A 25,529-nucleotide genomic window follows, 5' to 3' on the forward strand; every position below is an offset into this window, starting at 1 on the left:
TGCACATCAGGCCTCAGATCTAATGCAAGACGTTTAGTGGGCAGAGGGGGAGAGCAAAAGGCCTTCTCAGAGTGGTAACATGAGCGAGACAGACAGACAGAAAGACCAGGAGACAGAGAGACCAGATGGGGGTGCCCCTCTCCGCCAGTGGGCAGTGGGTGAAGTAGCTGCAAGGCGGGCTGGCAGAGCGTGCCTGATTCACAACACATTGTAGGTCTTACTTCGGGCTGTGGCCTTGGGCAGCACAGAGTTGGAGGTGGCACAGAGAGAGGTTCTGCAGCCCCGACTGACCCACTGGACATCAAGGCAGACAACCCCCTATACCGGAACTCTCCAAGGGCTCCTAGCACCGGGGGTGCGGAGTGCCTGCCTCCCTGAATTGGTGTGGTGCCAGCCAGCATCCCTCCCATGGGCACTCAGCTACGCGGGCCCCTCCTGTCGGCGCTTTCCGGGCAGCAGAACATCTGGAAAGTATTTCCACTCGAACTCAGGAAATGCACCGCAATCCTACACTGGTCCCCAGTCAGCTTATGGGACAGTGCAGGGGTGGGGGGGGGTGCAGGGGTGGGAAGAGGGGGCAGGGGAATGAAGTGAGGATAGGGATGAGATTCCTCCCTCTTCTCTCCTTCCAAGAGGCCCGAGGAGAGAGAAGCAGACAGGGAAAGCCACTGGCTGAAGGATCCTTCAGGACAGAAGACACAGGGACCTGGGTCAGGGCTGGGGACTGCGGTGCAGTCACACTGTGCAGCCTGTGGTGGCCTCAAACTCCTGATATTATCACCTCGGTCTCTCAAATGCTGGGGTCACTGCCATCCTCCCTAGAGTGAGACTGTGCTCCAGTATCAGGGATAGGCAGCATCATTGGGTGTGAAGGGGGATGTTTCCTTGTGTAAATTTTTTCTGGCATTTTCCATATTGAACAAGGCTAGGATTGTAGCTGGAAAGTGGTTTAAAATGAGCAGAGAGACGGAGAGACGGCTCAGGGGTTAACAGCACTGGCTGCTATTCCACAGGACTCGGTCTGATTTCCCTTCCCAGCACCCACAGGACAGACTGTAACTCCAGTCCTAGGGGATCCCACCCCCTTTTCTGGCTTCCTCAGGCATCAGGAACACACCTGGTTTACACACACACACACACACACACACACACACACACCACACACATAACACACACACACACATACACATACATGTATACACACACACACACCACATTCACACACATGTACACACATACACACACATGTAGGCAACACATCTGCATACATTAAATACTTTTTTTTTTTTTGAGTGAAGAGATGGCTCAGTCAGCAAGCCCGATGACCCAGGAGCACGGGGCCCCGGGTTCGAATCCTCTGAAGCAGGTGAAGCCAGGCATGAGGCATGCACACAACCTCAGCAGCCCAATTGGCAAAGCGGGCAGACACATGGGGTCACTGGCCGGCCTGGACTATTTGCTTGGAAGCTCCAAGCCAGTGAGAGCTGCATCTCAAGTAAGAAAACAAAACAACTAAGGTTGTCCTCTGGCCTCTACACAAACACACTCCAACACACACACACACACACACACACACACACACACACACACGCAAGTGATCAGTGGCTCCCAGGGGCTGTTTCCTGGCTTTAAACCCTGAGGCCTGAGGTTGGGGAAGGGACAACCTGGCATTTGCAGACTCCGTGGGACACCCCAAATCTCACAGAAACCTAAGCCAGCAGGAGCAGGGCCTGCTGCAGGGCCTTCCTGCTCCTGGGTCCTGCCTTGGTGACAGTCCATTCTGCATTATGCCACTGTCCCAGGAGTCACTTGTGCTGGCTGCATATGACACTGGGGCTGGATAGGAGGGAAGAAAGTCACTGGCATGGGGTCCCACATCACGAAGCCACCTTGCCCTTCTGTCCAGCTTCCTCCCCCCTCGTCACTCTGGTTCTAGCTCTGATAGTTCCACGGAACGCCCACACTCAGGGCTGGGGAGGCCGGGAACAAGAGCCCAAGTTGTGTGAGCCCGAGTACTTGAGCTGGGATTCTCTTACTATAGCCATAGCCTGTAACCCCAGTACTGTGGAGGGTAGACACAAGATCAGTGGGGCTTGCTTTGCTGGTGGGAGGTGAGGATTCCCGCATTACTAAGCTAGGAGGTGCAAGAAAGCCCACGTTCCTGGGCAGGTGAGAATGGCCAGCCACTCTGGTCCTACACAGTGTGACTGGCTTGTTTGAGTGGAGTGGGGTGGGGTTTCCCCCATCACTGGTTTGGAGGCGCAGGTGGGCTGGGCTGCTGGCCAGTCAGGTTAATGAATTGACAACTGCCTAAGCGTCTGGGGCTGGAGGAGGCTGGTGATACACATGGAGGACAGTTCAGCCACGAGGGGGCTCAAGCAAGCTGTCTCCATGGACCACAGCCCCCTCTACCAGTGCCATCAGCAGTTAAACCCACAACTTGATGCTTGATTCCATGTGGTCACTGGCCACAACTCACTGGCTGGTGAAGGCCACATGTCTGTCTTCAGGTGGCCTTCAGAAGAGTGTGGGCAGGCCAGAGAGGTAGGGCCACTCCTTAGACCCTTGCTTGGTGGATGCAAGTGAGCCTGGGGTTGTTCTCCCATGCTCCCCCTGTAGCTATGGAACCCCTGAGACACCAGAAGGGGGCGGGGGGGGGAGGTGAACCACATCGCCCCAGGTTCCCACCTGCACAGAAGCTTAGAATGAAACCTTATTGGAACACAGGGTCTTTACAGATGTAATTAAAATCAAGATGAGACTATCCTAGGTTGAACGGCTCCTACGTCTAAGGAGAGTGTCCCTCAAGAGTGTCCCTCAGGAAGCCAGGAATAACACAGTCCCCAGGGTCAGGAAGAGGTAGGGGACTGTGGACGCAGCAGGGTTATGCCAACACTCAGTCCTGGCCTTCCAGAATGATTAGCGTGTAGATTGTTATTGTCCCAGGGTCCCTGGGTTGCAGTTGCTCTTCAGAGGACATTACAGCACACAGGGTCCCTGAGCACATAACTAGCTGGATCACACATGGCTTAGTTCTCTTGGAATAACATAATTGTCAATGGCCAGTTATCAGTTCACAATAGAATTCAGATTTGTGTTTATGTGCGTATGTGTGTCTGCCACATATGGGCAGGTACCATCAGAGGCCAGAAGAGGGCGACAGATGTCCCAGGAGCCAGGCGACAGGCAGTGGGTGCTGTTACCTAAACTCTCGTCTTCGAAGAGCAGCACACACTTTTTACCACAGAGCTGCTGACTCCCCAAGTTTGAGCTCGGGGTCTCACATAGCCCTACAGCGTCGTTCCAGTGGGAGCCTCCACACACCCGTTGACGGACCAGACAGGTCCTGCTTAAGAGAACGCACTGGGGCTCCAGGATGAGCCAGTTTGTATTTGAAACATTTATTTCAGGAAATACATTTCAACACTTTGTTATTTATACAAAAAAAGAGACTTTTCCACCCCCCACCAGGAAGCCCCCAGCAAAGGGCCACGTGGAACGGCCTGGTGAGACGAACAGTTTCAATACCTGGTTACAGAGGCACAAAGTCATCCTGATGACACCGGTCACTGCTAAATCCCCAGGGACACTGGGACCGGAGAAGACCGGGGTGCCCTGGGTCCAGCGTGCTGGAGATTTCCTTCAAAGTCCTGATTTTGGCAAAAGAACTTGGCAAGCTAGCAAGCGAACTGTTCGGCCGTAGGGCGTGACGAGGGAGGGGCCTTCCACGCTTGGGTGGGTGAGTAGGCGCCCAACGCAGGGAACAATGCTCTCCTCTCATCTGTCTGCACACCCACCCCTCCCACTACACTTCTAGGCTGCAGAGAGCTAGCCTGGGGTCTGTAGAGGCACCTTCCCCAAGCGGGTCCGACCTAACTAACCTCACCAAACTCCTCCCCAGAGGCAAACAAGCATGGTAGGCAGGCAGGAAGGACATGGCTTTGGTCAGCTGTGCATGGCTGGTCCCTAATGGTTCCCTCTGAGAGAAGATGAGTGAGCCCAACTATCCCTCTCTGACCCCCTCATCTCTCCCTCTTTGCAGGTATTCTTGATGGGTTCTGGGGCACAGGGGTCTAGGCTCGTGTAGACAACCAAATGGTCAGGTTTCTGGCTCCCACCCAGTACAGTCACTGGATCAAGGCTTGAGGGTGGGGTGTGTCGGGTGGGGCAACGGAGCGCCAATGTAACCAGAGCATCTTGGGCCAAACTGAGGACCAGACAGAAACGAGGCACCTGGGCAGGAGAGCTCCCATGCGCCCTTGTGCTTTCCTTCCACAGCTTTCCTCCCTCAGGAGGTTTCCTCCCTCATGGCTTCCACAAATCTTCTTGCTTTGACCTTACTAATATTGGGAGCGGGGCTGGGATGCCTTTTTCATGCTCCGTCTCTTTTAATTAAAGCCCAGTGTAGTAGCGCTATCTACAGCACAGGGGAGAGAGAATCGAAGGGTGAGGGAGAAAAGACATTTCCCCCTCTCCAGCACGTCCCTGCTTTTCACCCAAAGGGACATTTGGGAAGAGGCGACTAGTTCTTGTGGGTCAAGGCACTTTCTGCTCTGGGACAAGTTCGAGGGACACGGTTGTCACTTTGTCTAAGTGATTGGCAACTTTGGCTGTGACGTCTCTAGTTCCCTTGAGGGGCAGGCAGCTGAGGGTGCTGTGAGCAATGCCTCCTGGAGGGTAGGTGGGGGAACCAGGACTACCTGGCCAGCCCCATCCTCCTCTGGTACGGCCTCTAACCTGCTTGAGGCTGGCCATGGGGTCTTGTGGCTTAATGGGCTTCTCTGCACGTCCTAGGACCTGGCCCCCACAGGATTCAGCTAAGAACTCAGAGCGGGCACGGACACATAGCTCTTCTAACTCCTCAGGGGCTGAGCCAGGTTGAGCCTTCACAACTCGGGGAGGAAGTAGAGCACAGGGGCAAGCCCAGGCTGTAGCCCCGCCCACCCTGATGCTGCAGCCAATAAGAGCACACTTGGGAGGTAAACCCTCTCTTGTTACCTGGCAAAGTGTGGAAAGAGATGGAGGCAGGTGACAAATGGAGATAATTATATAAAATAAGACAGGGTAGGTGGGTGGGCCAGGGATGATGAAAAGATCTGGGGGTGGGGTCCAGGGGCGGGACGCATCTACATCTCCTGGGTTTCCGGCTCCTTCTCGATCCCGTTGGCCATGGCGCTGTTGCCCTCGTTGAGGCGTTTCACACGGTAGGCTTCGAAGTGGATGTTGCTGGTGATGTCTTTGATGTTCTGCATGTGCGTCCTGCAGGAGACATGGCCAGCATGGGGGTGACCACTTAGCCTGCCTGGGATGACAATTACCTGCCCCTCCTGGCCCTTAGAGCCAGCCCGCAGGCTCTTTGTACACACCCAGCAGAACCAGGCAGGGTTCCCTGGCTCTCTGGTGACTCCAGACCCTCTGTAACCTCACATGCTAACCTGTACCCCTTTTTCTTGTGTTCATCCTGGCTAGTCCGGGGCCTGCACAAGGATAGAGGACTGGGCACTAAATATACAAAGAAGGTCCCAAGGCCCCCACCAGTGGGCAGGACGTGGGTACTCGTGATCCAAGACAGAAATTCAGGCTGTGGCCAGTAGGAGGCAGCAGGTGACCATGGTCTCCAGAGCTGTCCATCCCTAAACTGACTTTTTTTTTTTTAAGTTTCTTTTTGCAGGTGGGAGCCAGGACCTTAAGCCTGCCAGGCAAGCTCTACCGCTGGCCCACACTGCAGACCTCCCCTTCTCTTGTGATGAGCTTTATTCTCCAAAGCCCCACTCCAGGTCCTCAGATACTCTTGCCTGGCATATCTATATCTATATCTATATCTATATCTATATCTATATCTATGTATATTTAAAAAAATTTTTAAAAAAAGATTTATTTTATGTATGTAAGTATGTGAGTAGCTATCTTCAGACATACCAGAGGAGGATATCAGATCTCATTACAGATGGCTGTGAGACACCATGTGGTTGCTGGAATTTGAACTCAGGACCTCTGGAAGAGCAGTCAGTCCTCTTAACCACTGAGCCATCTCTCCAGTCCATTTACTAACATATATTAATTATACAAAGTAGTAAGTTTCATTATGAAAATTTTCGTTTCGTTTGTTTGTTTGGTCTGAGACACAGTCCGGGCTGTGCTGTGTGGACAGTAGCCATATCTGAATGCTGTAGGTTTAGCCCACAGGGGACTGAAATGGAGCCCCTCTCATCGTGGTGACCTCATAAGGTTAGAAAAGAATTCTCATTTCTTCATCCACTCTTGGGTTCTTGTTAGCTTCTTTTCAGCTTTGTTCCCGAGGACAGGGCTGACAACAGGCAGCCAGGGTGGGGCCCCTGCCCACCCATCTATCACCACCAACCCCCAGAGCTGGTCCTCTCAAGGGGCCTTCAGAACTGACGGCTGGCGACTCACCTGATAAGGAGATCCCGAAGGTAGGCAAATTCACAGTGAGTGGTATTCTCAACTAAGGAAAAGATAAGGAGGGATGCTCAGTGTCTTGTGGGGAGGAAGCCCCGCCTCTCCTACCCAGTAAAGCCAACAGCTCCAGAAAGCCCCGCCCACTGGGCAGGATGATTGACAGCTAGTGGGCTGGTTTCGGAGTCACTAGGGAGACACACCTCTAGTGGGTCAATGAGGGTGCATCCTGAGAGGTTCAGTTGTGGGAAGACCCACCCCGAATGGCAGCATCAACCAGTGGGCTGAGTTTCCCCAGCTGAATTAAAAAGAAAGAGAGCTGAGTCCCAGCATTGATTTATCTGCTTCCTGACTGAGGATACACCGCGATCGACAGTCTCGTCATGCCGCCATGACTCCCCGGCATAATGGACTGCACCCCGGAACTGTGAGCCTAAATAAACTCCCCGCTCCTTGTATTCTGGGCTGGGGCGTAATCTGTTGGCTTCTCTGACCCAGTTTCGTAATAAAACGAACAAATGACTCAGGAGATGACGGCATTTGCCACCAAACTCAATGACCACAGTTTGATTCCCAGAACCACATGGTGGAAAAAGAGAGCCAACTCTTGCAAGCTGTCATCTTACTACCACATGCGTGTTTTGGCATGTACATGCCCTTTCCCCCCCAATAAAATAAGTAAGTTAAGATACAGATGTAAAGAGAAATTTGAACGGGAGAACAGCATGGCTCGGACCTCAAGGGCACAAAAGACCAAATGAGTCAACAATGCAATCTGACTTTGTGAGGCTTTCAAGGAACAAATGGACACTTGGGATGGTGTGTACCAAGAAGGATTAGGAGTAGGCACAGTTGGACGTGATGAACTGGTCAGTAATGAAGTCATGGGGTCCCTGATAGGAACTTAACCACGTTCTGGAAAGTTCCCAGGGACGCTGGATGTGGGAATGACCACCAGGGGGAGCTCCCAGAGGCTGCCTGGATCCTCAGCAAGGAACAGTAATCGAACCTGGCTAATTTCTGGACCAGTCCTCACTGAGTGAGTGCAGTACCCAAGTTGGCCGTCAGAGGTCAGAAGAGACACGTCAATATCCAATGCCACGCATAGAGTCCCAGCAGGGCTTTTACCCCAAACTTTGCTCCCTGAACCCTGCCTTGCATATTTGTGCAAAAAATGAAGAAGACATCAAAGACTGGAAGGAACAGACTGAGAGGAACCAAGCTGAGAAAAAGCTTTTGAGAGAATACCTTCAGAGCAGCCCCTAGAGTCACCTCTGGGGTCAACGTCTGACATGGAGGGGAGGAAACCAGAGAGGCACTGAAAATACCCAGAGCGGACTTAGAGACTCTCTCCATGACACCCCACCTGGCAGACCCACAAGGAGGGCACTGTAGGGAACAGGAGGGGCTGGAAGGGAAGACAGGTCCTCTTCAGTGGCCACCTCAGAAAGACCAGGCAACAATTCCTAACTCTGGGGGCTCCAGTGCAGCTCGGGGATCTCCAGTGTAAGGCTGCATGTGGAGCCCCAGACTACCTCCCAATACGGAGCCCTGGCTGTTCGTTCGTTCATTCATTCATTCATTCATTCATTCATTCATTGCTTTCCCTCCCTCACTCTTTCTTCTTAGACAGTGTCTCAGGCTGGTCCCAAGCTCACTGTAGGGAGGGTTGAATTGAGTCCCTGACCCTCATGGCTCCACATCTCAAAGACTAAGATCACAGATTGGGACCAGCAAACCTGGTTATTGTGGTGCAGAGTGTGGAACTCAGTTAATTTGAGGCAAGCACCTGACCAATGGGACCTAGCCCAGTAACTCAGTGGTTCTCGACCTATGGGTCGTGACCTCTTCACAGGGGTCACACATCCGATAGCCTGTCTATCAGATGTTTACAATTTATAACAGCTGCAAAATTACAGTTATGGAGTAGCAACGAAAATGATTTTATGGTTGGGGGTCACCACAGCATGAGGAACTGTATTAAAAGGGTCGTAGCATTAGAAAGGTTGAGTTAGCATTGGGCTAACTCCTCTCTGCAAGGATGAGCGAGGGTAGCCGGGGAGCTGAAAGGTTAACCGATAATTCACTATGAGGCGGGGAGTCCTGGTTGGAGGCCTCTATGCTCAGAGCCAGGAAGCACCAATCAGACCAGATTCTCAGAGTAACCGTTCCTCAGAGTTCCAGCAGGCCTGGTGTGTTGTGACACCTACGGTCCCAGTGACTGGGAGGCTGAGGCAGGAGGACTTGATCATCCTGGGCTACATTCTGTTTTGCCTAGCCCTTCGGATGCCTAGACCATGCCTGCTGCACCTATGAAGGGTGCAGACTGGAGCCCTAGAGAATTGGGGTGCACCCCCAACTCAAAGCCTCAACTTTCTGCTCCTCGGTGGGGCCTTTTGACCACACTGGTCACAAGGAACAGCGTGGGTTTTCACCTTCCAGGCAGCTCTGCTCTTTCCCGTACTCTATTCTAAGAGGGTGGAAGAACAGAAAGAAGAGAAGGGGAAAGCCCTGGAACCATCCCACCTGGGGTGCTGGACCCCAGGAAAGCCCAGAGCCCCAGCCCTCAGTATGTGGGGCAAAGTAACAAAGTCTGACAATGCCATTAGGTTCAAGGACCCTGGTGCACTTGAGGTGCACCCTACAGCCAGCGTCCTTACAAGAAGGGAAGGAACAGGGACCCACAGTGCAATGGGTGAGGGCCCAGGCCGAACCACAGCTTCAACACTGTGCACAGCACAGCAGCCAATACCTTCAATGGTGCCCCACTTGGTCTTCCTTCCCAGAATCCTCTTGCCATTGACTTGATACTCATGGTCGCTGCCCACCACGGCAAATGGGATCATCTCCTGGAGGAGGGGCAGGAGAGTTAGTCACTCGAGATTGGCAGGGCCAGGGCCACCCTAGAACTGGGGCCCGGAAAACTGCAGGCCTTGCCCTCAGAGGACCCAGAGTGGACATACAGGCTCCTGTCTGTCTGCCCACCGCCCCTGACCTCCTGGCACCAGATTGACCCACTGACCCGGAACTTCTCGTTCACCATTCGGTCCTCTGCGTCCTCATCAAACTCCTTCTGGGGGTACACGTCAATACCGTTGGACAGCAGGTCTGAGGTGATCTGGAAGGTGTGGGGTGAAGCAGGCAGTCAGCCATCAGGTGCTTGAGCCATGAACCCCTACACTGGCAGGCTCTGAGCAGCCCCACCCTGAGAATGTCGAATCGATCTAAAGATCCCTTTTACTGTTATTTTATGTTTACAAGTGTTCCGCCTGCACGCATGCACGTGTACCTCATGCATGCCAAGTGCCCACAGAGGCCAGAGGAAGGCATATTGAGTTCCCTTGGAACTGGCTGTGAACTGCCATGTGGGTGCTGGGAACTGAACCCTGGTCCTCTGCAAGAGAAAGTGCTCTCAACCCCTAAGCTGTCTCTGCAGCCCCACTCCCACCCTTTTCGGAAACAAAGTCTGTAGCTCAGGCTAGCCCCAAACTGGCTACATAAAAAAGAATGACTTTGGATTCCTGATCCTCCTAATGCTGGTGCTATAGGCTATCATGCCCAGTTCTGTGTGGTGCTGAGGATAGAACCCTGAGCCTTCTCTACGGTAGGAGAGCACTGTTACTACCTGAGTTCCACCCAGCCCAGGATCACCAGCTCTGAAGCCTCTTAGAAGCACTCACCCGGCCCAAGGGGCCCTGCAGCCACTCTCCTGAGTGCTTCCTGTGAGCTCTGAGTCTCTCTGTATTTCCTGTGCAGCTCATCACTAACCCCCCCACCCCAAAAATAAAAAACAACTCAAGCTTGCTGAGCCCACTTTCCAAAAACCCTCTGAGGGCAAGCATGGTAGCCCAGGGTGTACCTGCTGCTGAAACTCTCCTCAGTTTGATGGCTGACAACCCAGTGGCTGCTAATAGAGGACATCCCAGGGGACAGCTAATATGTCTTTATCTGTTTACATAGGTCCAGGCTCTCATACACTGGGGAGCCTCCTGGTCTCTTTTCCAGCAGATGTGTGCGCCCTCTGACTACCCTTCCCTATGCATGCTGGGAAAATCCCCAACACACAGACTGGGAAGGAAACCCTGGCAACCTCTGGAATTGGATCTGGGGCCTCTCTTACAACCCCAGGCTGGGAAGTTCTGAAGTAGCCTTGCACAGAAGAGGCCCAGGACGTGTCCTACTGCAGATGCCTGCAGGCACAGCCCTACCTATCATCCACACAGCAGTGGCCTGGATCACAGCAGAGGAGGAGGAAGCCACTGAGGTGGACTGCCAGGCAGACTTGATCTACTCTCTCCCAAACCCCACTGAGACGGCTGGAAATGGGGGAGCCCCTGCAGCCACAAAGGCTGGGGGCTCCCCCAAAGCTGAACACATGCTGTGAAGGGCTGAAAGAGACTCTCCTGTCATCTACCCCCGGAAATGGATAGGCCCCTGTCAAGCCTATAACTTGTCTATGCAGCCCTTGATGGGGAGGGGCTGGGCAGAGGCCATGAATCCTACCCGCTGTTTGAAGTAGACCCTCTCCTCCAGGGTCAGCGTGTCAGCCTTGGCAATGACGGGGACGATGTTCACCACCTTGCTCAGGCGCTTCATGAACTCAATGTCCAGGGGCCTGAGTCTGAAAGGGAACAGGGTAAGAGACTCAGCTTAGGCGTCCCCTACCTCGGGAGTCACCGTGGGGGCCATGTTGGTAGAGGGGTAAGGTTGGGCCTTAGAAGGGTGCAGGATGAACATTTCCTCTACAGAGGGAGCTGAGGGTGGGAAGACAGAGTAAAGCTGGCTCTAAGCTCCTTCATCTACAAGATCTTCAGAGCCCAACCTTTGGGGGACACTGTCCACCCAAAGTCTACTTGGCCCACTCAAATCATTGCCATGCCTTGGGGCTTTTGATGTCAGGGAACAGGAGAAATGAGGGGACAGTGTCCAGAAGCTCTGGGCCCTGGCTGTTCCCAGATCAGCCTGGCTCCAGAGACCCAGGGTCTGATACAGGGAAGGGTGGAGGCTCGCAGAACCCCTGAGCCTGGGTGCCATTTTCTCACTGGAATGATTTATCCTCTACAGCACTACTGTCAGGCCCAGACAGCCTGCGGGAAGTGAAGCTACAGGCAAACGTCGAGCAAAGATGGCCAGGAGCCACTACTGTCCCCTGGGAATGAGAGGCCAGAGGGAGAAACCGGGCGAGGTGCCCAGCTAGGGCCCTAGTCCATAGGGTCGCCACTGGAGAAACAAATGCCTCTGGCCCTCCCCGATGGAGCCATTTCAGTCCGGCTCCTGCTGTCAGCCTTGGACTTGCCCTAGGCTGTTCTCGGAACAGTTGCAGAACCTCAAACGAGCCAGCCCCAGTGAGGCCCACCACACTCCCTGCCGTGAACGGGTCCTTGTGGGCCCCACAGGAGACGGTCACTATGGGCAAGCCCGGACACCTATATTTGGATTTTTCCAACCAGACCCCAGTGAGACTTATGCCCTCTAGGCAGAGTGCAAGAGGCAAAAGACCTTTGAAGCCCAGGCTCTCATACCCAGGAATGAGCTAGGAACAGCCTGGGGTGTACAGACTCCAGCAGCTGTGTCCAGGAGGCACCAAATCCACGAGTCCTCAACTCTTCCAAACAAGCCACCCCCAGCTCCTGCTGAGCCCACGACTAGACATGTGCCCTTCACGGAGTCAGGACAAGCGATCAGGATCCAGCGAGGAGAGGAACAACACTTATTAAGTACTGGGGACAGATGAGACTCACAGAGAGCCAAGAACCCTGGTCACGGAGACCATCAGTAGTCTATCTGCCCTGGGGGAGGGAGATTCCCAAAGGAACCTGGGACTCTGAAACCTCCCAGGACAGGAAATGGAGGAAAGTTTGCGAGCTTGAGTGTGTGTGAGTACACACACACACACACACACACACACACAGACACACACAGAGACACAATACAGACACACACAGACACAATACAGACACGCAGACACACACACACAGACACAATACCAACACACACAGACACACACACACAGACACAATACAGACACGCACACACACACACACACACACACACACACACACACAACCACACACAGACACAATACCAACACACACACACACACATACAGACACACACACATACAGACACATTATACACACACACACACACACACACACACACACACACACACACACAGCCTGAAATTCTTATTCCATAGGCAGACTGCCTACCCGACTCTAGGCTATCCCAGGGCCTGCCCTGTCCTCAACTCTGTGGACAAAGAGAAGAAGGCAGCAGAGTGGGCAGGGAGCCACCCAGCCCAGAGGTCACAGAGGATTTCTATAGGCACAGACAACCCCATAACAGCCGCTGACACAGCTCTGACCCAGCGCCCCCAGCCCTCTGTCCCCAGCCTAGCGTCCAGTGTCAGGGCAGACGGAATCCTGCGTGTCTGGGAACTGGGGCTTCCCACCATGAAGTCAAAGGGCCCAGGAGGGACCTACGAGTGGCCGGTGGCTGGGATGAAGTAGAGGCAGCAGTGGACGCGGGTATCAGGGATGCGTTTCTTCCGGTTGATATTGACTTCCTCCTGCAGGTACTTCTCATACTGGTCATTGATAAACTTCATGATAGGCTGCCAGCTGCACAGAGATCTGGGTTAGCCCGCACCCTGGTGTCCTCTCCCGGCCATGTACTCTCAAGCCCACCCTCCCAAGCCCCCACGCCAGGCCATTCCAAGAACTGGGCTTGACACCCAACCTCCGATTTCACACGGGCATGGTTGGCTGTTGCAAAGACAAACCAGCCTTATTTCAGATTTTCTGCCCCACTCCCTGTGCTGACCTTCGCCTTCACTACATGGGTCCCAGGTGACCCCATTTTGATCTAGAATATTAGCCCCCAAATGCATGGCTTTAGGGTTTGAAATGATCTTATCCAGGGGTCTGGCCTCCAGTGGTACCAAGACCAGCGGGGCTTTCCCCCACAAAGGAAGGTTCTCTGAGGTCACTTACCAGTTCTCATTGTTGATGTGGTCCCCGAAGCCTGGAGTGTCAATCACCGTCAACTTCATTCGGACCCCCTTCTCTTCAATATCTGCACAAACCATGACACCCCAAGTCAAAAGGGTCATCCCAAGCCCTCAGGTTGCCCGGCTGGCCTGGTGTGTCCCAGAACGGGCTATAATGACAGTTGAGGTCATCCCAAGAAGCAAGTAACCTCTTCCGGGTGGTGCCAACCATGTCTTTCAGTGCAAAGCTCAGTTGTCTGTGAGAGCTCAGTCTGGGGGGCTCATGGGAATCCAGACCACTCTTAGTCTCGGTGTACCCACAAGGTCATGGTGACCTCCCCACCCCTCCTTTGACCCCATGCTCTGGGAAGAGGCAGCCTCCTTGGTGCTGACCGTGAGTGATGGACTTGATTTCAATCGTCTTGGGGATGCGTTCCTCCGAGATGGGTTGCACCGACTTCCGGCTGATTTTGGACTTGAAGAGGGTGTTGATTAAGGTGGACTTCCCGAGGCCACTCTGCCCTGGGGACAGAAGGAGAGGCAGGTTGGAAAGCTCTCCAAGAACACAGTTCATGGCCACATCACATGATCACCAGGGCATCCTTGGACGGCCCTGCCTGAGGCTTCACCTCCTCAGTGGAAGCCCAGGGTTAAGTTTAAACCTCAATGTGGGGCTCTAGAGCCTGGTTTAACCCAGGAGAGGTCCTTCCTGATCCTAGGAAGGTTACCCGAAGCGGGAAGGGACACCAACACTCCAGAGGTATGGGCCTAGCTGTGGAGGAGGCATGACAGCTCCAAAGAGATGTGCAGGCTGCCTGGAGATCTGGGTAGATCAGACGTAGAGACAGTTCCTCAGATAGCGACCCTGCAGTCAGAAGCCTATCTGACTCTATTGGTTTGGGACATCAGCCTATGAGAGGCATTCGCCCAGACGCCACCCTGAAGAGCAAGCCCAGTCCCATTCAGAGAGTTAAAAAATGGCTGATAGGCCTGATATGGTGGCGCTCTTAATCCCAGCACCTGACAGGCAAGATCTCTGTGAGTTCAAGGCCAGCTTGGTTCACATAAGCAAGTTCCAGCCTTATCGCATAGTGAAACCCAAATGAATGGATGGACGAATGGATGAATGAATGAATGAATGAATGAATGAATTGACTTGCTCCATCCAGCCAAGAAGGTCCCCCTTCTTGGGGTCAACTGAGACGACCACACGTGTGGCACCCAAGGGACTTCTAAGCCCGCTGCACCCAGCCCGTTTAGGTCATGCTGACTAGCCATCTACCATGCGTGACTTCTAACTGTCCAAGGTCACAGGAGGAGGATGACTACTACACCCCACTTCCTGAGTGGTCAGCATGGCTGGGGCTGCAGGAAGCCTCCAGCCGGGTCTCAGGCATCAGGCCTGGAGGCCTGTGTCATTGGTCACAGAAGGCTTACGCCCGCTCAGTGTTTTCTCACACAGGAAGCAACCCTTCTGTGGAGTCGCTGGTGGGTGTAGTCCTTATCCCAGCACTTTTACCATATCCGGCATGTCTCGCCGGTTGTCCTTTTTTTTGGGGGGCTGGGGACCGAACCCAGGACCTTGCACTTCCTAGGCAAGCGCTCTACCACTGAGCCAAATCCCCAACCCCGCCAGTTGTCCTTCTGATGAGAGCTGTCCCCCCATCATGCCCACGTGGGGAAGAGAGTCTGAGAGTTACTTGGGTGTTGGGGCTGAGGCTGGTCCCCCGAATGGCCTGGAGGGCCTGTACCACTCACCAACCACCATGATGTTGAACTCGAAGCCCTGTTTCATAGCCTTCCTGCGCATCTGCTCCAGGATGGAGTCGATCCCCACATAGCCAAAGTCCACGGGGGCCTTCTCATTCCTCGACACGGGCGCTTGCTTGAGCATGGCATCTCTAGGGTTGTCAGCCATGTCGCCAACACAGCTGGGAGCCACCTCGGAGTCTAGGGAGGGAGAAACAGAGGCGTGAGAATGGGGTCTGAAGCCAGCACACCCTCAGATGGGAAACCAGGCCTGCAGAGAAACTCCTGCAGAGTATCTCAGAACTGAAATCCCCTGCACGGCAGCATTCAACTGGTCCATACCACTCAGCCACCTGCCTCTCGGGGCCGTCTCTGCCAGCTCTGCCAACCAGGGGTCCCCTGGTTCTGGGTAGGTTTGTTCCATATTCTCTTAGCTCCACGTCCTGAGGCACACCCTTCACCTCCCTCAGAGCTTACAGTAACCGTCGCGCTCAGGGCCCTTCACGGTCCAACAGACACAAGCAGCTCACAGGGGAGGGGCGATCTGATTTCTATCTGCCTCTTCCAGACATGACCCATCCCCACTGGGAACATCCCTACGACCAGGCGCTCCACCCATCCAGTCCTGAGGCAGGATAGGCAGGAAAACAGGCTACGGTGGAGAGACAGTAAGTTCCCCTCACCCTCAGGCAAAGGCCAGATTTGGTGTGTCGGTCTAGGCTAGGGGTTAAACTCGATAACTTCAGTTTCCTTCAGTAGGTCAGAGTTAGAGCCTTCTGGGGCTCTGAGTGCACAGTCAGAGCCCAGGCCAGGCGGATGATTCAGACAGAGACCCTAGGTGATGCTACCCTGCATGGGTGGGAAAGGTTGGTTTCACCCCAGTCTGGTTGAACACGATGCTTACAGTATACCTAACTGCCATGCTGAGACGGCCCCGCTACCCTGCATGGGTGGGAAAGGTTGGTTTCACCCCAGTCTGGTTGAACACGATGCTTACAGTATACCTAACTGCCATGCTGAGACGGCCCCGTCAGGCCGGCTCTGAAACCCAGGTGGCCGTGGGGTGGCTGAGGGAGAGCTGATGCGTCATTGTTGAAATGCCTCACCGACACCACCTCTTTCAACCTCTATGGAAAATGTCAGCAGTCTCACCTTATGACCCCCAGCCCAGCCCCCACAAACACAGCCGACACAGAGGGGTCACCAGCTGCTCCCGAGTTTCCTCCCCTGATTTCTGTTCTACATTCATGGAAGGATCCCCAGCTCTGTCCCCACGCACGAACGGCAAACGAGGCTCAATGAAGAGGGGAAGGGAACCAACCAAAAGTGTTGGGAGGAAGCAGCAAAAAGATGGGTCTGGACCACAGGGACTTCTGCAGGCTTTGGTTAAGCTGTCTCTCCACTGAACTCAGGCTGACTTGTCCCAGACATCCTCAGCTCACTCGACCCTGCCCATTCCTGGCCTTACGGCTTTTCTCTCCATGTTATTGGCATGTCCAGCGAGAGCAAAGCCGGACACCACACTTCCTCCCAGCATCTTCTCTGGGCTTGAGAGCAGGATGGACAGGAGAAATGGCTGGCAAAGCCAGCTTCAGGAAGGAGTTTGTGAGGGTCACCCCCACAGGCAGCTGCAGTACTGGTCAGCCACTTCCTGTTTCTCTGTCCCTCCAGGGTGCACAGGGGGAGGAATTAAACAAGAGAACGCTTAAAAACACACCAGGAGCTGCCAGGGGGTTCATGTACCCCCAAACAATGACACAGACAGGTCCCAAGGGCTGGTGCCTCCCATCAGGAGCATCCCCAACCCAAGTCAGTCCTCTCCACACGGCTTCCAGCGTGTCTGCCAGCTCTCGGTTCAGAAATACTCTCCTGGGTTTTCTAGCGTCTTTAAATAAACAAAGACCTTGTAACATCTGGCCCTAGAACCTGTTGCTTTGGGGCCCACTTCCTGGAGAATGACATGGGGCCCTGCCTTGCCGTGCAGTGGTTTGGGCCTTGCTCACGTGACCGAAAATTGCTTCCATCTGTTTATGAGTCTGAGATCCACTTTACCCTGCCCCCACCTCTCTCTGCTCAACAGTGAAAGGAGGCGGGGCTGTCCCCCAACTCTCCCTAATCGTCCCCCACCCCCAGTCAAGGAAGGCATGTCTCAGCCCCAGGTGGCCCTTCTACATGTATTAAGGTTCGCAGCAGAAAACCAAACCAAACCAAACATCCAGCCCGCCAGAGGCCTGCTCGAGAAATAGTAAGAACACAGTAGAGCCCCATCCTTTCCAGGGGCTATGGATGTTTCTGGCATACCCCTGTGACCCTTCCTACTGGGAGAGCCTCCCTCTCCGCCTGCCTGCCTGGTTGGGATGGTAGACCCTCCACCCAGAGAACTGGAGCTCCAGGACTGACCAAAGGCCTTCCTAGAACCCACCGTTCTGGGAACATCCTGGGTCTGCACACACCAAGGCTACAGCTGCAGGTCACTTCCACCTTTAAACGGTGTGGTAAATTTAACCTTCTTAGAGATTTCTGAGGCGCTCTCCACCGTCCTGCCCAGCCTCCTACCAGCCCCCGGCAACCCTCACTCTGTCTAAGACCCTTGAGTAGGTGGGGGTTAGAGGATCTTTTGGCTTATTTCAGAATTATTGGCATCCTTAAAGCTTATCTGTGCTGTAGGATGTGCCTTTCAAAGGCTCAATGGTATTCCTTTAATGAGACATTGGTCTTAAAAAGAAAAAGCTCAACTTGTATTATTTTATTTTTTTAACGATTTTTTTTTTTTTTTTTTTTTTTTAAAGTTTTTTTTTTTTTTTAAAGTTGTTTTTTTTTTTAATTATATGCATGTGTACCTGTGTATGTGTGTGCCTGAGTACAGATGCCCAGGGAGGCCAGAAGAGGGCATCAGAGCCCCCCGGACCTGGAGTTACAGGCAGCTATGAGATGCCAGATGTGGGATTTGAACTCAGGACCTCTGGAAGAACAGCCAGTGCTCTTAACCACTGAGCCGCCTCTCCAGTCTGGACACTGAGTCTTTTCTCCACATGCTGTCCACAAGCATTTGAGTGCTTGCTTCTGCTTGGTGCTTGCTTCTGGTTGGCTGGTGTAAATACAGGGTGAGCATGGGTATGTAGGCACTCTTGAGCTTAGGCTAGCTCTCCCTCCCTTCCCCCTTTCCTCAGGCCCTGTCTTATATACAGTCTGGCTTCAAATTCAGTGATTCCCCTGCCTCAGCTTCCTGAACACTGGGATGGCAGGCATACCCCATCATGCCCAGCAAGAGCGTGCTTTCAGTGGTTTGGGACGCACATCCAGATGTGAGCCGTTCTATTTTTATTTTTGAGGAACTAGCGAAGTCCGCATGTGACTTCTGAGCACTGGAGTCTGAGCTAGTTCAGGAAAGATGCATGGTAAGAATCCATTTTAGCTCATTTCTGTTTTAAAAACCTACGTGTGTCTGACAAGTGTGCCAGGCAGCCTGGCACTCCCACTTTGCAGAAGGGACATGAGGTCTACACACTGATTGTTTCCTGAAATATCACTGGATGGGCAGATGAACAGAGACAAGACCTTTACTAGACTCCTCACTCCTGGAACCTCTGGGACACTAGGTTTTGGACATGAGTTCTGTGTGTTCCCTGATACCTTCCCTCCTCAGCCGCCCAAGGCTGCAGCCTGCTCAGGGGCATCCTGGACTCCTAGCCCAGCAAGAAGCAGAAATGAGATACTTAAGAACGCTAACCACCAGCAAGGGTGGCGACACCTGCTAGTAATGAGCTGACTCGTCTCTGGGACTCACGTGGAGAGAACTGACGCTCCTGAGTCGTCCTGTGACCTCCACATGAGTACTGTGGAACAGGTACATGGGCATGACACAGACAGCCAGATACCCACCCACAGAGAGATATTGAGAGAGACAGAGCTAAAATGTTCACAGGTACGTCAATAAACAACGGTGTGGCAAGAGAATCTGAGGGAACACAATTCACCCCTAAGAAGGAAAGACATTACAGACAGGACAGACTACAAATGAACCTTGAAAACAACGTACTGAGCTAAGGAAACAGGAACTCCACGGTGTGACTGACTTTGTGTATCAACACCATGTAACACTGTGTCATCGACACTATGTAATACTATGTAACACCCGGAAGAGGCAGAGCCACAGAGGCGGTAGAAGAAACTTTTTATCCAGCATGGAGTTTCCCTCCCGACTGATAAAAATGCACTGACTTAAACAGGGGCAATGGCTACATGACATCATGAATAAGCACCCCTGGGAGTGGGCTCTTCATTTTTGATGGGGGAAGGGGGTATGCAGCACCCGGCGGTTGTTTATAGCATAGTTGGACAGAGAGTCGGGCCAGGCCACCTGCCAGTGTGCACTCAGGATGCCTGAGCCCCAGATGCTGGCCCTCAAGCTGAGGTTCTCCTGCAGATGCTAACAGGGCATGTAATGCCCTGAGCAAGTGGCTAGTCATCTCCCAGCCAAGGGTGTCTCTGGAGGGTGGCAAAGCAGCTAAAGCTACTCTGAGTAGATCATGGGTCCTACTGTGCACGCAGGCCCATCCACCACCTCCCTTCCCGCCCCAGACACCTGCTGTGAGCCCCCCTTTTCTCCAGCCGATGGTGGGTCCCACTAGGTCTCAAACCACCATCTGCAGACTTACCCACTGTGTAACACATTCTTCCCCAACTCCAGGGCCTGCCAAAGATGACAGGATTATGTCACCCTTCACATTTACTGGGAAGAGGCTGCGAGCCACACATTTTGGGAGGGGCTCCCAGAGAGGATGGGACCAAGGCTGACCTCGACCCGATTGGCCATGAGAAAGAAGGCTTGGGCCACAAGCTTGCCAAGGATAGACAGGGAACCGGCACCCAGGAGCCACTCACTGGCTTCACCCTTCCCTGCTGGCCTCGACAGCCAGTACTCCAGCACTCTCTACCCTACCCTTCCTAACTGAACCTTGCCTCCCTGGCCCAATGCAGGAACAACTCTGCCAGGCAGGAAGCAGCCATGTGACGCTGTAGAGAAGCCATATTCTCACCCCCAGAATGAAGCTCTCAGAAAAGCCAACGCCATTTTTCTTATCTTGCTCCAGGGCAAGTCCAGCTCTTAAAGGACAACACACCCTTAGCATTGCTATCCCCACACACCTCTCTCGAGCCTCATCATAGTGGCCCCAGAGGAGAGCAGAGCCTACCTGTCTCTGGGCAGCAGGCAGATACACGGGGGTCCCCTGTGGTACCAAGACATCAATCCTTGGTCTATCTGCTGTTCTCCCAGACTATAGTCGGCATGTCGAGATCAGCCCTGGATTCCTGGTATATGAGTGCCCCAAAATGCACCACACTCTCATCACTCAGAAGGTGCTGCCTCTAGGTCAAGGGGCCCTGTGTTGCGGCCTTGAGCTCAGGCCTTCTCTGGGCCCCAGAGGTTGAAGGCAGAGCCTAGTGGGTTGCCAGGTTCTCCCCGCAGCTGACTGAACAGGTTATTGGCCCTTCCCAGGTCTCTTGGGGTATTATCTCTGTAATTCAGTAAAGTCTGAAAAGAAAAAAAAAATCACCCCAAGGCAAAGGGGTGGATGTGTTGTCCTTCAACACCAGCTACCGGGCTTCAAGTAGGGCTGTGACTCCAGGGTGCTCCTGGACCATGTGAGGCCACACATTAGAACAAGAAGGCCAGAGCAGAGCTCTGCATTGGAGCCACACCTAGAACAGACATCTAAGTGTCCACTTAGTATGAAAACTCCCCTCCGGGAGGTGACTGAAAAATGCTCAGAGGTGATTCTCTGCAACAGGTATGCAGGAGTGGCCAAAGGAGTGGGAAAGTGTAATGAGCCAACTCAGAAAATTAAGGTGAAGAGAAATAAAATATAAAATAGAATAGCCTCATGGTGGGACGCTGGCACCTGCAGAGCTGGAGGCCAAAGGAAGAGGAATCGCCCTAGAGAGCACTACAGTACAGATAAGCGGATTCCTACGTCCTCAGAGATCAGAACCACAGCACGGGTCACCCAACACATGTATTTGGAGAACGCTGTGCTAAGAAACCGACCGAAAGGTGAAAGGACAGGCTTGGGGTGGGGGTGGGGTGGGGGTGGGGTGGGGCTTTACAGAGGAAAAACTTTAACCGGAGCCTCAACACCCCCTTCTCCCCACAGGTAAGTAGCTCTGTCTGACTCCCTGATGCAGGAATGTTATGCCACAAAAAGTGAGGACTTGAGGCTTATGGATTGATTGAGGACCTGAGTTCAAACCCCCAGCACTCATGTAAAAGCCAATCAGGATTCTGTGCGCCAGAGCTGGAGGTCACAGAAACAGAGGCGTTCCAGAAGCTGAGCTGACAGACCTCCAGGAGAGGCCCTGTCACAGAAAATGGTGATTGAGGAAGGTCAGCCTATTCCTCTGGTTTCCACACATACACACCGACACTTTTTAGGGTTCCCCAAAAATACACACTTAGGTTCATAGACCCAACTAAAGAAATAACTTGGAAGCTTCACGGAATGGTGCATATCTGTAAAACCAGATGCAGAGACAGGAGAAATGGAGTTGCAGAGTTCAAGGCTGGCTTTGGCTACATCATGAGTTCAAAGTCAGCCTGAGCTAACATTATGAAGCAGTGGTTTCACACACACGATCTAGGTTAGCAGGTCCTGTGGCTGCAGAGGATAGGCAAATGCAGGAGGAATACACAGCTAAGGAGGAGCATGGGAAATAAGTCTGAGGAACCCACGGTAGAGGGGTTGAGGGGTAAAGGCTCCACCAGCTGACCCCCACCTAGAGAGGGCAGCTCCCCCCAGGTCGTCAGCACACGGGTGGGCAGAGATGTGGAAGGCTGTTTTCTTGAGAGCTGGGCTTTCCCCATCTTCTTGGCACTGTCTTCACAGCGCCCTGTCCCTGCTGACTCCCTGGAGGACCCTTGCACTTCTCATAAATGTCATGAGAGGCTTCCTGTCCTTCCAGAGATGGAAACTGCATATAAATGATCAAATTTTGCAAACTTGTGCGCCTGCTTTCAAAAGCCCAACTTTTAAAAAGTGCACATGGTCCATCTAATTCGATAAGTAAGTCAAATCGAATTACACTTCACACTTTGTTTGGGGCAGGAAGTGTCTCCTTGGAGTCTGGTTAAAAGCACGGACGCCAGAAATCTGAGACTCCTCCTGCACCGCCCCCGGACCCCCACTTGGAAATCTAACACAAAGGCTTGGCCTTGGCTATGGGCCTCGGCCTCAGCAGAGAGGGATTTGCAGAGGGAGAGCTTCTCACCCTCCCAGCTGCAGTGCCTTCCCCAGTCCAAGTTCCAAGAGGGGACTTAACACTGCCCTGATGTGGTTTCCGCAAGCAAGCTGTTCTCTGCTGGGAGATGCTTGTGACCTTGTGTCCAGTGAGGGCCTGGGAGGGAGAAAGGAGCTTGAGACTCCGTCCCATCCACTCCTCCTTCCTTCCACAAGGGTAGGGTGGGGAGGTGTGGAGGGGCAGGGGCCCTAGGCATCCAAAGATGGGAGTGGGGTCCCTGCTTTGGCTGCTTGCCAAGCTCCCCTCACCCAACCTCCCCTCTATTGTGGGGAGGGCTCTCAAGGAGCCCTGTACTTCTGCCAATGTGGTTTCAGTTGGCCCCAATCCACGGAGGCAAACTTGGACCAAGTCCAGGGGTGCCCCACCCCCCTCTGAGGAGGCCCCTTCTGTTCTTCATTTACAGCTAAGCCGGCTCTCACTAGGCTGGGCCTATTGAGACATCAATCTTTGCTCAGGGCAGGCTCCGACCTGCAAACCCTTCTCATTCATTTCCTCAAGAGCCACAGCAGACTTCCAACAGCACCTCAAGGCCCTCCAAATTCCTGGGTCAGGGATTTAACTACAGTTCTGGGGTCCACAGATCACCCTGCTCAGGCCCGGCCCTGGAGTCACCTATTGCATAGCAGCATCAGGGAAGGCAGCCCTGACTCTGCCCACCCCCCACCCCCTAGGAATCTCCAACAGCAACAGCTGCACCTGCATCCAGCCCTACCCAGGACGCCACACCAAGCCACTGACGTCCTCTTGGCTGGCAGGTCATCATGGCTGACGGGCCACAGATTCCCTTTGCTCTTGGCAAATGTCTATAGAGAAAGAAGTGGATGGGGGTAAGGCCACTCCATCACCCCCATTGTGGACACTGGCAATTTATTACAAGAATTTCCTCTTATCAGGGATGTCCCCTAAGGGGGGAGGGGACAGAGCTGCCTCCCAATCCCTTGACCCCTGTCCTATCAGCTGCTGTCAGCTGCTGACATACACCAGAGCTTGGGGGGGGAGGGGTTGAAACATAAGGCTCCCCCGACTTATGAAATCATTTGAAATAACAAAAAGTGGACAAAAACCTTCCCCACCCCTGCCAGAATCCTATGGACAAAGGCCTGGCCCCAGAGATGCAGGTCCTTTCTGTGTAGGTCAGCTGACACTGCCAAAGGCTTCCTGGTGCCCTGGTGCCGCTTGGTGTGCTGGGGTTATGGGGTTGGGGGCAGGGCATGACATGGGACTGGACTGGACCGAAGGCAGGGTCTTAAGGGCCAGGCAGAGAGAAGGCGGTCCTGGTTAGTGCCAGGGAGTGTGACCACAGGACCCCTTAAGGAAGAAGAAACCTCTGATTGTATTACGGAGTTCAAGAAGAAGAAGAGAGATGAGCTGTTCACACAGGCAGCTCCAGATCCCTCTTGGGGAGACCCTGAAACCCAAGAATTTCAGCCATCTGCCTGGGAACAGGAATCCTTCAGCATCAACTTAGAAGGTGGCCTGTCTTGACTGCGCCACCTCAGAAAAGACTCTCAGATCCTGTATGTGCGAAGACCCTCCACCATGACCCTGTTCTCCACGGAGAGGCAGTCAACCACAGAGAGAGAATGCCTCTGGGCAGCCTCTAAAGCACTGTTCACATGGACGACCCAGCAGTGCTACAGGCTGTCTGAACTGAGAGGAAGGACGGGTGGGCGGACGGACGGATGCACAGTGGGTGGATGGATGAGTAGATGGACAAATGAGTGGAAGGATGGATGGGTGGCTGGACGGATAGGTGGACAGACGGTGGGGATGGACATACAGATGGGTGGGTGGATAGATGGATGGATGGATGGGTGGACAGACAGGTAGGTGGATAGACAGATGGATGATGGATAGATGGATGATGGATAGACGGGTGGATGGATAGATCGGTGGGTGGATGAACAGATTGGTGAATGGACAGATGGGCAGAGGATGGACAAATAGGTGGATGAGCGGATGGACAGATGGGTGGAGGGATGGGCAGATGGAGAAGTAGACAGATAAATGCTCATTCACAGCTCAGCAGGCATGTACCAAGGCTCTATCTGTCAAGTCCTGCACCAAGTATTTGGTATCTATAGCCACTGCTCTACCCAAGTCTAGTGGTGTAAGAACAGCCTGGACGTACATGAACTTTGGGTGCCCTGACCCCGCCCCCACTATTGGGAATGCCGTCTCCAGCCATCGCACCACAGTCTTCCCCTTCTGTTTCATCACCACAAATCCAGTCAGGATGTCTTGTTCAAGGCTGTGTATGCTGTTAGCTGTCCCTCTATCTCCCACTGGGTGTGCACTAAGACCACAGGTACCCGCATGCCTGCACCCGGATTTTACATGGGTTCCAGGAAACCAAACTTGGATTGTGTTTTATTCAGAGCCATCTCCCCAGCCCCGGAAGGACAGTTTTGACACATATCCTAATCCGACCCGGTCTTTGCTTCAAATCGTAGCTGGTATCCCCAACACTTAGGGTGATGCAGAATGGGGCCCTTTACCTTCTCCCATCCCTGACATGCCGTGGAACGGTGGGACTGAGCAAATACCTCAGCTGTACGCCACTGTGTACTCATGTGTAAAAGGAGGCCATCTTTGTCTCACAAGACCATTACGAAGGTGGAGGGTGACAGCCACAGAACACGCTCACACAGCAGCTGTTAGCCAAATGCATGCCCCACCCCCGTCACTCTCGGACATACAAACGCCTTCCAGGCTCCTCTCAGATCTTCAGAAAAGGCTCTTAAGAGTCAGCCAGTCTAGAACATTCCCCCGCTGCTGCTGCTTCTGCACACTGCCTGTTCCTCTGTCTTCCCAGGACAGCTAATCTATACTGGTGGGCTTCCCTGTTTTTCCAAGTTGCACCATCTATACTGTAAGTGCGCACTGTGACTGTTCATGACAACACAGCCCCTAACATCTGAGGTCACCATGAACTTCTGACTGAATAACTCAGTGGGGGCCCAAACTACTCCTCCCCAAGTCAGCACACTTGCTCTGCTCCCCCTCCCTCACCTTCTCAATGATGTGCTCACTGGGCGTGAGTATGCATGAATGAACCTCTGTCCTGGCACCCACA

General features: G+C 53.4%; 1 protein-coding gene across 1 annotated transcript in view; it reads right to left on the minus strand.

Annotated features, from left to right (window-relative positions):
* Positions 1-3,380: 3,380 nt before the first annotated feature.
* Positions 3,381-25,529, minus strand: part of Septin9 (septin 9) — a 103,306-nt gene continuing 81,157 nt past the window's right edge. The window contains exons 4-12 of the mRNA XM_032914198.1: positions 15,167-15,358; positions 13,802-13,930; positions 13,413-13,494; positions 12,903-13,040; positions 10,921-11,038; positions 9,440-9,535; positions 9,170-9,266; positions 6,415-6,466; positions 3,381-5,259 (exon numbers count right to left, since the gene is read on the minus strand). Of these exons, the coding sequence (XP_032770089.1) occupies positions 5,127-5,259; positions 6,415-6,466; positions 9,170-9,266; positions 9,440-9,535; positions 10,921-11,038; positions 12,903-13,040; positions 13,413-13,494; positions 13,802-13,930; positions 15,167-15,358 (1,037 nt within the window). The 3' untranslated portion in view covers positions 3,381-5,126. The remainder of the gene's footprint in view (positions 5,260-6,414; positions 6,467-9,169; positions 9,267-9,439; positions 9,536-10,920; positions 11,039-12,902; positions 13,041-13,412; positions 13,495-13,801; positions 13,931-15,166; positions 15,359-25,529) is intronic.

Source organism: Rattus rattus, chromosome 9, assembly GCF_011064425.1.
Source record: "Rattus rattus isolate New Zealand chromosome 9, Rrattus_CSIRO_v1, whole genome shotgun sequence".
Classification (NCBI taxonomy): domain Eukaryota; kingdom Metazoa; phylum Chordata; class Mammalia; order Rodentia; family Muridae; genus Rattus; species Rattus rattus.